Below are 14,844 nucleotides of genomic sequence, written 5' to 3' on the forward strand. Positions count from 1 at the left end.
ATCTAGACAAGTCACAACTCTTTTATTAGCCATCTTAAAAAAATTTATTATTGACATCAACTAGCCTGAGTCATGAAACCCGACCACATTAAGGACACGTGGTCCAATCACTATTTGTAAAAGTCCACGTATCCCAAACTCCTCTCTCCTGCCACTGCTGGGCTGTCTCCCCCTTTGAGAACCTGGTTTCCGCAGCATGTATTCATTAGATGACAGTCCTAGGGAAGTCTCGCTTTGGGGAAACCTCTCCTCCTGCACATTCAAGAAAACCACCGCGGAGACTTAGGGTCGGTGTTGGTTTCTAGTCACTCACGTAGCAAAAGAAGCGAGAGGAACGTGCCCGGGAGGACCCGAGACAGGTGTGGGTGGGTTCCGCAGTGGCCGCCGATCTCGAGTGCAGGAGGGGTGTTCCCTCGTCCGGCCCCAGCCTCCACCCCCACTCGGGTCCCCGAGACCGGGACATGCTCCCTCGAGCTTCGGGGCCCAGCGGCCCCGCAGCGTGCACGCGCCGCGGCCTTTCCCCGCCGCCGCCCACGTGGTGGAGCCCTGAGCAGCGCGAGGCCGTGGGGAGGCTCGGGGAGGGCCGCGGGTCCGGGAGGCACACCCGGCGCGACCCAGCCGAGTCGGCCCCCAGCCCGGGCCCCCATATTTCCTCCCCCGGAGGGAGGGAGGTGACTCTCCGCGGGCTGCCCTCCCCGGCGGCCGCCGCGCCCTCTGGCGGCCGCCGCGGGAACACGCCCTGGGCACGCGGGCGCCAGTCTGGGCCCCCCTTCCGGGGCGCGGGGCCCGCGAGGGGCGACGGGGTCCTCTCTCCTCGCGCCGCCACTCCGGGCCAAGCCACACGGGCCGCGCCCTTTCTTCTCCGCTCCCCGCGAGCCCCGAAACTCCAAGCTCCTCGGTCGCGACGCCGCGGGCGTCCCAGCCTGGCGTGAAAGTGCCCGGCGTAGTAGCCTGGGGGTCCCCTTTCTCCCAGGTGCGCCCCTCCCGCCACGTTCGGGCTTTCCAGCACGCAGCCAAAAAAAAAAAGCCGCAAGCTGGCACTTATTTATTTATTTTGCAACAGCTGCAAGAAACAATGAAGCTTTTCAAGAACCAGGGAATCGCGCTTTCCAACCGCGCTGTTGTTGTTTTCAATGAACCTCTCCCAGCCCCGCACTCCCCGCCCACGTCCCCTCCCCTGCCCAGCCCCAGCCCCAGCCCCAGCCCCAGCCCAGCCTTCCCCCGCCCATCCGCCCCTGCCCCGCCAAGCCCGGGCCGGCGCCTGGGGCTTTGTTTTTGGAGTCGGGCGGGAGGGGAGGGCGCGTGCGGGGTGGCCGGCGCAGTGCGGTGGGGGCGGGAGCGGGTGGGCGCGCGCGCGTGTCTGTGTGTGCGCGCGGGAGCCGGCTGGGCGGGAGGTGGGGGCGGCGCCTCGCAGTCTCGCGCCCCACGCCCGGGCTCCGCTCCGCACGTCTCGGGGATCCCGGGTTCCGGCTCTTGGCGCGCGCCGGCCTGGGCCGGGCTCTCGGCGCGCCGCGGCTGCGGCGGTGGCCGCTCGAGTGTGCGAGCGGGCGCGTGTGCGCGACCCCGGGCGCGCGCGCGAGCCCCCAGTGTGTGGCAGCAGCGGCGGCGGCGGCGCGGCGAGGCTGGGGCTCTTGTTTACCAGCCTTAACTCCGCTGAGCGGAAAAAAACGGGGAAAAAACCCGACGAGGAGCGAGCGCACCGGGCGAACTCGAGACAGGCGGGCGAGCGAGAGGGACGCCGCCAGCGAGCCTGCCCGCGGCCGGCGCTCGCAGACCCCCAGCCCCGCTCCCCGGACGCCCCCGCGCCCTCCACGCCCCTCCCGCGCGGGGGCAGCTCCACGGCGCGCCTCGCCTCGGCCGTGACCTTCAGCGAGCCGGAGCCCCCGCGCAGAGCGGGCGGCGGCGGGCGGCGGCGGGCGGGGGCCGGGCGGGGGCCCGCGCGGGGCGGACGGCGGCGCGGAGCGGGGCGGCGCGGCGGGAGTGCTGAGCGCGGCGCGGCCGGCCCGCCGCTTTGTGTGTGTCCTGGATTTGGGAAGGAGCTCGCGGCGGCGGCGCTGAGGGAGGAGGCGGCGGCGAGCGGAGCCCGAAGGAGGAGCAGGAGGAGGAGGGGGAGCCGCTCATTCATTTTGACTCCGCGTTTCTGCCCCTCCGTGGCCTCGCCTGCGACCCGGACTTCGGGGCGATCCAGCGAACTGCGTCGCGCCCTCCCGCCGCGGAGGCTCGGGGTCCAGCCGCCTCCCGCGCGGCCAGGGCAGGGCTTGTTTTCCTCAGCGAGGCGGATTTGGGCTTTTCCCCCTTTCTTTGCATTTTCCCCGCTTCCTGCCTCTCCGGGTTTGAAAATGAACGCCGACGACGCCAGCTGCCCGCCCCGGCGCGCCTCGAATTCTCGGCTTCGCCAAGCCCTGGGCCGCTGCTGCCGGCGCTGAGGGGCCGCGCCGCACCGCACCGCACCGCACCTCCCGCCCCGTCCGCGCACCCGGAGGGCCCCGGCGCCGCCGCCTTCGGACTATTGTTTCCTTCGCCCTTGTTTTTGGAGGGGGGGCGAAGACTGACTTTGAGACTTGTTTCCTTCTCGTTCTTTTCCTATTTCCCCTTTCCTTTTTTTTTTTTTTTTTTTGAGAAAGGGGAATTTCGTTCCAAATAAAAGGAATGAAGTCTAGTTCCGGAGGAGGGTCCCCGACCTCGCTGTGGGGACTGCTGTTTCTCTCCACCGTGCTCGTGCTCTGGCCGACGAGTGGAGAAAGTGAGTATGTGCCCGCCGCCCTCGGCCACTGCGGGAACTTTTCCTCCGAGGGGCTGCGCCTTGTTTGCGAAACCCGAGTTGCCGCTGTCGCAGCTGTCGGGCCCCCGGACTCTGGAGCGGCGGGGCGGGGCGCGGAGCAGCTCTGCCGGGAGGGAGGCTGCGGCGGACCCGGGACCCGGGCTCCTTCGTCTGGAGCCCCGCGGGCCCTGGCTCCGCGCATCCCCGCGCAGGAAGGGCCGCGGGGGCTTTCTCTCTTCAACGTCCCGGCAGCCCTGTCCTCCCGCCAGGCGCCAGGAGTCGGTAGGGAAGTTGGTGTCGGGGCGGGCTGCCCGAGTCCCCGGGCCCCGCCATCCGCACCTCGCCTTTCCCGGGCGCGCGAGCCGCTCTGCACACAGCGCTGACCGGGTGCGGCGCGCAGGCAGCGGGGACAGCACCCTGGGCCGAACCGCGTCCTCGTTGCTGGGGCTGACCCGGGGGTGGGGCCCGGGGAGCCGCTCGGCCCGCGGGGTGCGAGTTGCCCTCGGAGGGGGAGGTGCCCTGTGGAGAGGCCCCGAAGCACCAGGACACTTTTCCAAGCACCCTGCGCTGCGTCTCATCGCGTAACGTGCTTTGCTTCTCGGGCTCCTCGGGTTCCTGGCCTTGCCGGTTACTTTGCCTCGCTCCTCGGCGAGTTACCTGCTCCTGGCGTCCCGGGGCTGGGCGGTGGGGTGAGGGGAAGCGCTCTCTGGGCAGCCGCCTGGGAAATGCGAGGCCACTGGGCCCCCAGTTTAGAGAGCTCTGGTACGGTCTCTCAGTTTCTCCCGGGCCGGGGGATGGAGGGGTGTTGGGGCCGCATCCGAGTGTGCGTTGGTGGGTGTGTAGTCGGAGCCGACGTGCATTCCGACACACGTGCTCGCAACGCGGGGTGTTGCGGCCGCCGCACGGGGACACCTAGATGCCCGGACCTGGCGAGAGGTGTGCGCTGTGGTTTCAGGAGCGCCAGGGTCTGCTGCGGCGGGGGGAGGGTGTTTTGTTTTGCGAGCGCGAAGCCTTGGCCTTGGTTTGTTGTGGCCGGCGTCGTGTCGCCCACCTTCCTGCCCCCGCACTTCCTTTGTACGTAGTTAATAAGCAATGTCGCCCCACACTCGCTGTCTTTTGCAATCTGGTTGCTTTTGTTTTGGTGGTGTCGGGTGGGGGTAGGTAGGAAAGCGCGGGGATTCAGGGAGTGAGAACTCCCCGCAGGATGTGCAGCGGGAGGAGGTGGGGGTTTTATTCTTCTCAAAAAAACGGAAAATGTGGCTTCCTGGTACATTCAAGATGGTAGGGTAATTGAACACGATTAAAAGTTTAAATGTCGCAGAACGGGGACTGGGAACGGTGAGGGCGTGTTGGTGAGTAACGGTTGCAGAAGGTATGCAGGTGGTGCCAATTAACTTTGAAAAAATCACGACTGAGCCTTCAAGAGTGAGGGGGAGAAGTAGGAGGCAGCGGGGGTTGTCTGGCCCCATCACTGGGGCAATTCAGAAAGGCTGTTTCTATAAACAAATCCTTAAACGTCTCGAAAGAAATGAATCCGCGATGGAACCAGAGCAGATCATGGTTCGCGTGTTTACTGTAGAGTGGGACGCGGACCGGGGCCGGACCTTACACAGATCTGGGCTCTCCTGGTCTTTGTTTTCTAAACTTTCAGCAGACTCCATTGGGCGAAAGCCTTCCGGCTCCCTTAACTAAGGCGTTTAGTTTTGGTGGTGTTTGGAGGGACAAAGGAGGGCTTTTATCTTTAAAAGATAAGTATGGGTTAGAAGACACTGGAGAAATAATCCATTTTATTATGGTATGCAGTTGAACTGTATAGTTTCTCTGGTTTTGTGTTTTTAATGTTTTGAAATTCAAAATAGCAGGGGTGGCCTTCTCCGACGCAGGAGTCGGGCATTTTAAAATAGGCTGTCTTTGTTTTGGAGCGTTCTTGAAGGATATTCTTTGTAAAAGGCGGCGAATTTTGAGAACACAGGAGGGGAGGGGGTGTTTTAACGTATATTTTTTACTCCATGATGCCAAAGCTTCCCCCAGGGATCCCTTTACAGTGGTTCGTTTCTTGAAACCTGATGGGTGGGCAGAAGGCACCCCAAATCTCAATGATGGTTTGCTGAAGTCTTGACTCAGTATCTGCCTCTCCCTCCATCTCTGAGATGTGGAGGATTAAAAGCTATGCCTGTGAACGTGCGTTCAGGTTTTAGCTGGGAAGGTGCTAGACCACTTAATTCTGATAGAAACAAGCTGCCTAACCCTATCAGGAGGGCATTCTTTCAGCTGTTGTCGGGTATTGAAATAAAGACGTGGTGGTGGTTGTTCAGTTTGCAGGTATTTTGCTGGCGTATTGAGAGACTAGAGATTGCAGTAGAAAGAGTGTGTTGTTTAGCTTAGAAAACTTAGTTTCTGCAGCAGAGGCAGTCGTATGGATGGATGTGTTTGTTTTGTGTCACCATAATGCGAACAGAGCATCTAAATAAAGGAGGTTTGGACGTTCTGGGTGCTAGCCAGATAATATGATGACTATTTTCTTTTTAAAAAGTCAGCATGCACTTTATGTTTATTGTCGGCCATCTCCTTAAAAGGATTCAGTCATCTTTCTACCCCAGGCATCGTATTGTCAGAGAAATGTAGGTATGTGACATGTTGGTGTTTAAAGAAGTTAGTGTTTTAGTACCAGAAGGAGAACCCAGAAAAATAACTTCTGAAAGAACCCAAAAAATAAATTATAGTTTAGATTCTCTAGAGAGACGTGACAAGTAAATGGTATTTTGTGGAAGGGTGGGTGGGGTTTGGGTCAGGATTTGAAATTTAAAAGGTGATATGTTTGATTTGTCGAAAAGATTAGAAAACTCCAACTCTAAGAAATATGCCAAGGTTGAGTAGATGAACCTTAAAAATATCACAAAGAGCGAAAGAAGTCAGTCGCGAAAGACCACATATGGTATGATCCCGTTTATGTGAGATGTCCAGAATAAGCAAATCCATAGAGGCAGAAAGTAGAGGAGCGGTTGCCAGGGGCTGGGGGGCGATGGAATGGGTAGTGAGTGGTACTGGGCATAGGATTTCTTTTTGGGGTGATGGAAATTTGTTCTAAAATTAGTTTGTGGTGATGGTTGCACAGCTCTGAAGATACTTAAAACCATTGAATTATATACTTTAAATCGGGGACTTTAATGGTATGTGAATTATATCTCAAACTTTTTTTTTTTTTTTAAAAGAAATGTGCTAAGGTTGAAAATAACTTGTTATGCTACCTTAAATGACATTACAATTGTGTAGTATATTTGGCAGGCTGGTCTTTCTCTTTTCATTTATAAGTTTTTCAGATCCGTGAGTTGCAGCAATACAAGAAACTGATAATTGAAGCTTAGCAGCAGGGATTCAATGCTGTGGTAGAAATGGGCAATCAGGAAAAAAGGAATCTTGGTTCTGTGTAGCTTCAGTTAGGGATTGAGGAGCTGGATTTAAAAAACACATGCTAGTGGAAGGCAGATTTTTGACAATAGAAACCTCAACTGAATTTGAAATAATGGTTTTTTTCAAGACAGAGTTTAGGAGCTGGGAGTCTGAATGGCTGTATTTCCAGTTTTATTATGTATGTTTTCCAACAAAGAAATAAATGGCTGTTTCAAGATGTTTTAAACACTCTTTTTTGATATGCCACATTGACCACGAGTGGTAGTAAGGACTGAGGATGAACAGTTCATTTTAATGCCCTGTTGCTGTTTCTTTTCTTTGTTGTTTATTTGTTACATAGTTCCAGGGTCTGAGCAGGAGAAAGTCTTTTTAGGATACACTGTTTCAACTATAGAGTGATTTTTATATAATTAAAATTCCTTACAGAACAAAAGATTTTAAAATATGGCAAAGATGTTTTTGTTTTGAAAGTGTGTGCATTTATTGAAATTTACCCTGGCCTTTCAATAGGAAAAGACCTAGAGAATAATTGTTTACATTTGCTTTTGGTTTTTGTCTAAGGTCTAGTTTACTAATAAAAATATTTCCTGCCCTTCCTATTGTTGTAAGATCAGGGCAGTAATGAAAATCAACTGTATCATTTTCACTTGTTGCCTTAGAGTTTTCGCCAAGAGGAGCCCTCAGGGGATGGTGGTTTCCTTTTAAACCTGGTTTCATTTGTTTTGTAAGAATGTGCTGTAAGAAGCAACTGAATTCAGCCAGCACTTAATTATGCACCTACTGTATGAAAGCTGACCTTGAGCTAGTCAGTGCATGAGCCTGCAAAGTCTTGCGTGAAATCAAGTTTCTTGAAAATCTAGGTTTTTTTTTCCTCCAGACTCAGTATGGGATGTTTTCAAGTAAACGGTGGGCAGCATTTTAAAGGTTCTTCAAAAAATATTTCTATAGATTTAAGACTTAAAGTAAACGAGTGTTGTTCATCCAGAAGCCTTTGGCGTACCATTTTTTGCCTCGTTGGTGCTTTCCCTTACATTGGCGTGTGGTGGTAGACCTCGACACATAGGTGATGTTAACCCATCTTGACTGGCAGCACTGCCTTCTTTATAACATTGGATTTGGCAGCTGATATTTTAGAAGCACAGTGTTGTGGTTCCCTTTTTCCAAAAATGAGGAGTCACAGGTGTACACATGAACGTTGCATGGCATGTTTCAAGTTGTAAGAAAGATGGGTCTTATTTCAGAAGTTTTCTGGATTACATACTGCTTTAGTTAGCTTTCTAGAAATCAGGAAGCTAATCATAATTTCAGGGCATTTTATAATTTATAAATAACTTGGTGTTTTTAAAAGCGTGAGGGAGTAAGAATGAGGAGACAAATCCTGAAAGTTTTTGTTTTTTTAATTGTAAAGCATACAAGATGTATTTCTTTCTAGGTTGTGATTTTCTCCAATTTGTTTCTAAAACTCGTTTAAAAATCAAACCTGGTTCATGGAAGAGATATTTGTGCCTGTGGGCGAACTTGCTTTGAACTGCTTTTCTTAGCCAACTTATGAAAGGTGCTATCTGAGTCCAGGAGATGAGCTTTTCTCAATTGTGCTAAATATATAATAGTTGCATACATGCTACGGATATAGTTTCTTGATTTCACTGTCTGAGAGGTTCGGAAGGAAAATTCTGAACACTTTAAAGACAGCAAAGTGCCTCATAAGTGATGCACTCGGAGTCCTCCTAGAAAATGGTGTTTGGCATCCCTTAGCAAGAGGAAGTTTTCCATTTATTTGTAAAGATGTGATGTGGCTTTAACGGGGCGGTGGGGTGGGGGTGGGGGTGGGGGTGGGGGCGGGTGGGAGAGGGCAACAGTCCCAGTGTTTGTGGACATTGTGACCTGTTGACATTTGGGAAGTGTAACCGACTTACACTGTTTGAAAAGATTAAAACTCTGAAATATGTACACATCCCCTCATGCCTGCACCTCCACCCCCAGGGATCTGGAAAATATTGATTTGTTCTGAGGAGGGAACATAGATTTGGTGTATAAAATGGTTAATAAACAAAAACAAAGGATCTTTTAAACAAGTTAGATTGTTATCTCAAGAGACTCATACTTCCTTGGCATGATGTTTTCTTTTGTTAAATTGCTTTGGTTTTATTTAAGTGTCAATACCTTTGATTTTGAGACTTTTGGACTTTCGAAAACCTAAGTTTTTTGAAAGTCCCAGATAACGTTTTTAAAGGTTTCTCTCCCTTTTTTCTCTGATTCGGCTTTACTTACGTTTTATTAAATTAATTTTGAAATCTTAAGGAAAAATTGATATTTCCTTACTTGAACTGAGAAATAGTTGTTTTCCCTCCCTCTTTTCTTCCTCAGTAAATACATGTTGAGTACTTACTGGATTCAGTTCTTTAGGTTTAGAAATTATTTGATACTATAAAATACCTTACCATAAGTTTTTAATGATACCAGTCAAACCGTAGATGTTACTGCCATGTTTTTTTAAAAAAGGAACTAGTGAGCAAGTTTAAATTTTTTCTTTCTCCTTCCCTGGACTACAAGATTTTCTTTTCTTTTTTGAGACAGGATCTTACTCTGTTCACCCAGGCTGGAATGCAGTGGTGTGATCACTGTTGGCTGCAGCCTTGACCTCCCAGACACAAGTGATCCTCCCAAGTAGCTGGGACTACAGGCACGCACCACCATACCTGGCTAAGTTTTTGTATTTTTAGTAGAGATGAGGTTTTGTTATGTTGCTCAGGCTGGACTCAAGCGACCCACCCACCGCAGCCTCCCAGAGGGCTGGAATCACCCGTGTGAGCCACTGCGCCCAGCCTACGAGAATTTTTAAACTTATAGGTTGCTCTTCTGATTTCGCTGGAACACAACAGAAAGTAGTTTCTTTTATGGTGAGAGATGAACACCTACAATTGAAGTAGCCTTTTATAGTGTGTTTTTGCTATCGTTTAGGACTGGGAAAAGTAAGTAGGAATGCAGGGATTGCCTTTTTCTCCTGTTTACATTCAACTTGGTTAATGCTGCTGAAGGCTTAGTTCTTAAGTTGTTGGGCCATGCATCTGTGGAGCTCGTTGACTTTGTGCTGCCCTGATGGCTGATGGTCTTGAAGCCCTCACATTCTTTGGAGTAGTGGGGTGGCTGGCTAGCTACATGGGGAAGATGGGTACACCTGTGGATGGGACCATCACACACTACAGGGATAGCTGGACCTACCTTACTGCTCACTTGGCTGGGTGCAGCAGCTCACACCCGTAACCCCAGCACTTTGGGAGTCTGAGGTGGGCAGATCACTTGAGGTCAGGAGTTCAAGACCAGCCTGATCCACATGGTGAAAGCCTGTCTGTACTAAAAATAAAAAAATTAGCTGGGCATGGTGGCCTGTGACTGTAATCCCAGCCACTTGGGAGGCTGAGGCAGGAGAATTGCTGAAACCCAGGAGGTAGAGGTTGCGGTGAGCCGAGATCGTGCGCCACTGCACTCCAGCCCGGGTGACAGAGTGAGACTCCATCACACACACACAGAAATATATATAAAAGGAAATAAATTGCTCACCTGGTAATAGTTTGGAAAACATCTTTTTTTTTTTTTTAAGCATATTTTAAAGACTTTAGAAAGTACTTACTAATCCAGAAAGTTCTTGGTGGGAAGAGTTTGAAACTTTGTTTTGTCTCCTCACTGTTAGGCCTCTTAATACCACAGGTCTCTACTTAAGTAAGAGTTACATAATAAATGCCATTTGTTCAAGATTGTGTATCTCTATCCATTCATCTATTGTCTATTTCTGAGAGTTCAAAGGACAGTGTTGTTGTTTTGTATACTTTTGTTCAGCCATTTTCTTTTGAACATGGCACTAGCTTTCTTTAAACTGGCTTTGGAATTCTCAGTTTAAAAATCAATACCACTTTAAAAATTACTCTTGACATGGGAGAATAAATATGTTTTGATAGTTTTAGAGCATAAATATTTTATAGAGCCGAACTTTAAAAATAAAAATTTCCTGATATATTTTGAATGTTTACTTTCAGCTTGTCCTCTGCTGTAAAAAATAGTCGTGGTTAGTCTCTATAAAGTTGGTTATTGGGAATATATGCTTGATTATGTAAATGAGACATCACCAATTTCAGTCAGCCAAAGTTAGTCAATAGAACCTTAAAGAGCAGCAGTCTAATGGTAATTAGGGAGAGATGAATTTATGTATAACAGTGTTTCAGTTTTTCCCCAATTCAAAGTATCTTAGTGACCTTTGATAACTTCCTGGAAAAAGTAGGAAGCATGGAGAGAAACTCCAGGTAGGAGCCCATGATCCAGTTGACCACATCAGCTTACAAAGTGTTTTCTAAGTCATTAGATATTAATTCTGTCAAGATTGTAAAATCCCCCTCAGTTGTGTCCACATTTGTCTGTATGGTCTTGTATTCTCTCTACCTAATTTCCCTGAGTCTCATTGTTGTGGGATAATACACAAGCTTACAGACTTTAAAGAGAAGCACAGATTGCAACGAAAACAAATGAACACAGAGACCAGCAGCAGCAGAGGGAGATCTGCTGTTAGGCTTTCCTGAGTTCTGTCGTCTGATTTCTGTGGATAATGAGTTCACTGCATATGTTAGGTCACATCATGATATGTAGTCATAGGAACTTTTGTTATGGTAGCTTTCTTGGTCAGGTGATACAGTTGGGATTTTCTGTCTCACATGCGCCTCTGTAAAGTTTTCAGCAACAGAGATTGGCTCAGGATGGAATTTGTGGTTCAATTTCGGTTCTGCAGCCTGTCCTTTTCTGGGGAGACTGGTTAATTGAATGTTTCCTTTTTATCTCACTGAGTCACTTGAAATTGCTCAGATTCACCCCATTCCTGGCTCCAGCCTGGCCCATTCCAGACCTGCACTGATTCTGACTACATGCTGAGTTGGCCTCTGAACCAGTTCCTGTACCATCCACTTGGTTTGATGGACTTGCCAGCTCCAAATTCTCAGAATGTGCCTCTTTTGGTCCTAGAATCAAGTCCAAGGTCCTTAGAATCAAGTAATGAAACAGGTCCTTAGTAATCCTTTGCTGTAGGGATCCAGTGTTAGTTCCTGATACTCCCCAGCATCTGGGCTTTAGCTTGTCGGAAAGTAAGCCATGCTATTCCTGTCTCCAAGTTTTTGCTTCTGCTATTTCCATTCCATAGCTGGGAATGTTTTCCCTATTCACTACTCTGGTCCTTCTCCTTCCACCCTCAATAGTGAATAGCAGAAAGTGCCACTTAAGAGCAAAGAAAGGTCAACATAGCTTTAGTTTCTTTAACTTTTGTGAGTCTCAATAGAATTGTGGAGACTTAAAAATTTTGGGGGAGACGTTTTTCCTTTTCTCACCAAAATGGAAACATTTTCTAATATGTTTAGGAAACCAAAGTCAGAAAAATTGTGAGGAAATAGGTTTTTGAAAAATTAATCTCCAAGTTTCAGGTGGATCTGTAAAATAGAGACAAGATTATAGCTTTCTAAAGGCAGCACACTAAGGTGATTCCCCATATACCTTTTCTGTGGTTTTAATAGGTCTGAGATGCCATCCTTACGTTTCTAACTCAGATTCCTTCTCCTTCCTGAAGGTTTTTGGGATTTTCCTAACTTGTGTAGATCTACTTACCCATGGCTCCTTTTGAGTTCATAACCATGGCTTTGCTGGTTGACAGTGATTTGTTTTGTCTTATTCCTTACCTGTAATTTTATGAGGACTGTGGAGCCAAAGTGGCTGGTTTGAATCTCAGCTCTTTGGTAGCTAAGCTCTACGGCAAATTATTTAATCCTCTTTTGCCTCAGTTTCCTCATCTGTGAAATCATAATTTTAGTAGAACCTACTTTAAATATTCACAAAAATCAAACGAATTCATATACATGTCAAGTGCTTAGAACAGATACCCGGCACCTGTTATTAAGCCCTCAGACTTCAACTGCTACTGCTCTTATGGATGTGACATCCTTAAACAGAGATGTTCTTTGGATAGAAATATAAGGCTGACTTGATGTTTGATTGCCTTTGTCATGTAAATATGGTATAGAGCCTGGCACATAGGTGCTCAATAAATGTATAATAAAACCTTATTTTGCTAAGGTGCTTATTTACAAGATGGCATGTTGCTTATTAAACAGTTGTGATTTTTTTTCAGTAAACAGTAGCTCCTGCAGTTTGCCTTCCATTTCAGAGATCTGTTTATTACACTTTCTCCCTTAATCTTGTCATTTGTCAATTTCTGCTTGCACCTGAGAGGTGCCCACTGTGCACTTTGCCCATCTCACCAATGCATAGGCTCCATCTAGTGGCCAGAAAGGAAATTCAGCCCATTTGGTGACTGAATTAACAGTGCCCCGAGGAGGTAACAGTGCCCGGAGGAGGAAGATTGCGATCCCAACCCACTCTCTGGCTTGGTTCCTAGGGACTGATTGCAAGAAAATGTGGATACTGCAAGCTTATGTAGAAGACACTGGGCTAGAGTTTTGGGTTAAGGTTACTCTACTGTGTTAGTGCAAGCTGTCCTGAGAGAATTAGAGTCTCCCTAAACGATGCAGATAGGCGTACTGCAACTCCATGGCAGAGCTGTTACACCTGGTGTGTCTTTTCCAGTTAGAGTTTTAAGATAATTTTACAGGACTTTCATAAATTAAAACCTCTAAAATATTTCTTTTGAGATTAGAGATAAAAAAACACGACTGATTCATTTGGAAAAATACAAGATTTACCTTCCATCGCTCTATTTAAATAGGTAGTAACACTTTAATTATCATGCTCATACCTGTTCCCTTGGGCTATTCTATGTGGTTAAGATGCACTCACCAGCCAGAAATACTTATAGAGAATAAGAATAAATACATCCATAATTGGTGTTAGGTTCCACACTGTATTTTGTTAGATAATTTTATGTATTACGTTTCATGTTTTATTGATATTTTCAGAATCAATCTTGCTGAGATTACACAAAATATATAGCTGGTTATTCAGTTTTACATGTCAGTTTCCCTATGATTGCCTTTTACTGTTTTTAATTTGGAAATCATTTGTTTGGCTGTCTGAGAGAGAACTTCAGCCTCCCTTCCTCCCAGACGTTCTGAACAACTTCTCAGACTATACTCATTTTTGTCTCTTTGTCTTGGCAGGTGGAAGCCCCTCTGCTTGGAATAGCAAACAATACTACCAGCTTGCCCTCTGGCAAGCTCCTTTAAGAGTTAGCTGCAATTTCACCCTCTCTCTGGCCTTGATTCTGCATGCAGGTTGGTTGCGCTGACTTGAGCGCCTGTGGTCTCTTGCTATACCTGTATATGGGCATCTCCCCAATATTGTTTTCCCCTGACGTTGGGGAGGGGAATTGTACCTTGGTCATCTTTGAATTCCCAGGACGTGGTCCAGTGCCTGGCATATAGGAGGAGCCGAAGAAATGGAAGACGTCTTAAAGGGATACCATGCATTCACTTTGAAACACTTTTTTTGTACAACAAATTTATTTTCATCTAATCATTGCACCTCTGCCAGCCAAAACATTTTACCACACAAATTACTGCTGCATGGAACTTGAAAACAATAAAATTATCTTTAAACTCATTGTTAGACTTTTTGCACATTGAGGTAAATAAAAAAAAATTCAGCTCCTGGAAGGGTCATTTGTGAGTCTGGCCTTGTGTCAAGATCACTTCATCCCTGTGGATGGAGACTTTGTTCAGTAAGTTCCTTATAGATATGATGTAATGATTAATTCATTGGCACCGATTTATGTCTGTAGTGTGCTTTTTTTTTTTTTTTTTTCTGAGACGGAGTTTCGCTGTTGTTACCCAGGCTGGAGTGCAATGGCGCGATCTCCGCTCACCGCAACCTCCGCCTTCTGAGTAGCTGGGATTACAGGCATGCGCCACCATGCCCAGATAATTTTTTGTATTACTAGAGACGGGGTTTCACCATGTTGACCAGGATGGTCTCGATCTCTTGACCTCGTGATCCACCCGCCTCGGCCTCCCAAAGTGTTGGGATTACAGGCTTGAGCCACCACGCCCGGCCCTGTAGTGTGCTTTTAAACCTTTGTGGAGCTGGGCACCTAAGGAGGAGGCATCTGTAGGCTGGACTCAGCTGCCTGGTGGTCTTGGGAGTGGCCTGATGCAGAGGGCCAGGGTGGCACCTCAGAAAGCTGGGTGGGTGCTTGCACACCTGCTGTGAGTAACAGGGTGGTCCTAGGTTATTTCACAGGCCCTTCCAGCCTTCAGATCTCAAGACACTAGACAGAGAGAGAGAGAGAGAGATGGAGTTTTTAGGAAGCCGTGATTGGAACCAGCAGAATCACCACATATGGAAGTTGGCTTCTATTTCTTGCATTGTTTTCTTGGTGAGGGCTGTAAACTTCTGCCTTACCTCTTGTCAGGGACAGTCGCAAGGTCTTAAAGGTCTCATACCACTTAAGCACCCTCCCCAACCCTGCTGGCTTTGGTTGCTGGTGAAGGCCTTTTACAGTCTCCTGGTGGGGCCCTTGGAGATGGTGAGGCCAGCTCCCTACCTCTGGACAGAAGACAGTTTACTTGTCTAGGTTAGTGTAAAGGGGACTCCTGAACTTACTGTAACACCTTAGAAATTATTGTTAAAGTCTCCTCTCCTGAGGAGTGGGGTGGGATATTTCTTGAAGAAAATGTAAACATCACCAT

At 48.3% G+C, this 14,844-nt stretch overlaps 1 protein-coding gene across 2 annotated transcripts in view; it reads left to right on the top strand.

Moving 5' to 3' along the window:
• Window positions 1-1,585: 1,585 nt before the first annotated feature.
• Window positions 1,586-14,844, top strand: part of IGF1R (insulin like growth factor 1 receptor) — a 320,134-nt gene continuing 306,875 nt past the window's right edge. Inside the window, exons 1-2 of one of the 2 annotated variants that reach the window (XM_012438639.3) lie at window positions 2,554-2,743; window positions 13,318-13,431. In XM_012438639.3, coding sequence (XP_012294062.1) covers window positions 2,650-2,743; window positions 13,318-13,431 — 208 coding nt within the window. In that variant the 5' untranslated portion in view covers window positions 2,554-2,649. Of the gene's footprint in view, window positions 2,744-13,317; window positions 13,432-14,844 lie in introns of both variants that reach the window. The other variant, XM_012438640.3, reaches the window with a different exon arrangement.

Source organism: Aotus nancymaae, unplaced genomic scaffold (genome assembly GCF_030222135.1).
Source record: "Aotus nancymaae isolate 86718 unplaced genomic scaffold, 86718_ANA_hifiasm-v0.15.2.pri h1tg000014l, whole genome shotgun sequence".
Classification (NCBI taxonomy): domain Eukaryota; kingdom Metazoa; phylum Chordata; class Mammalia; order Primates; family Aotidae; genus Aotus; species Aotus nancymaae.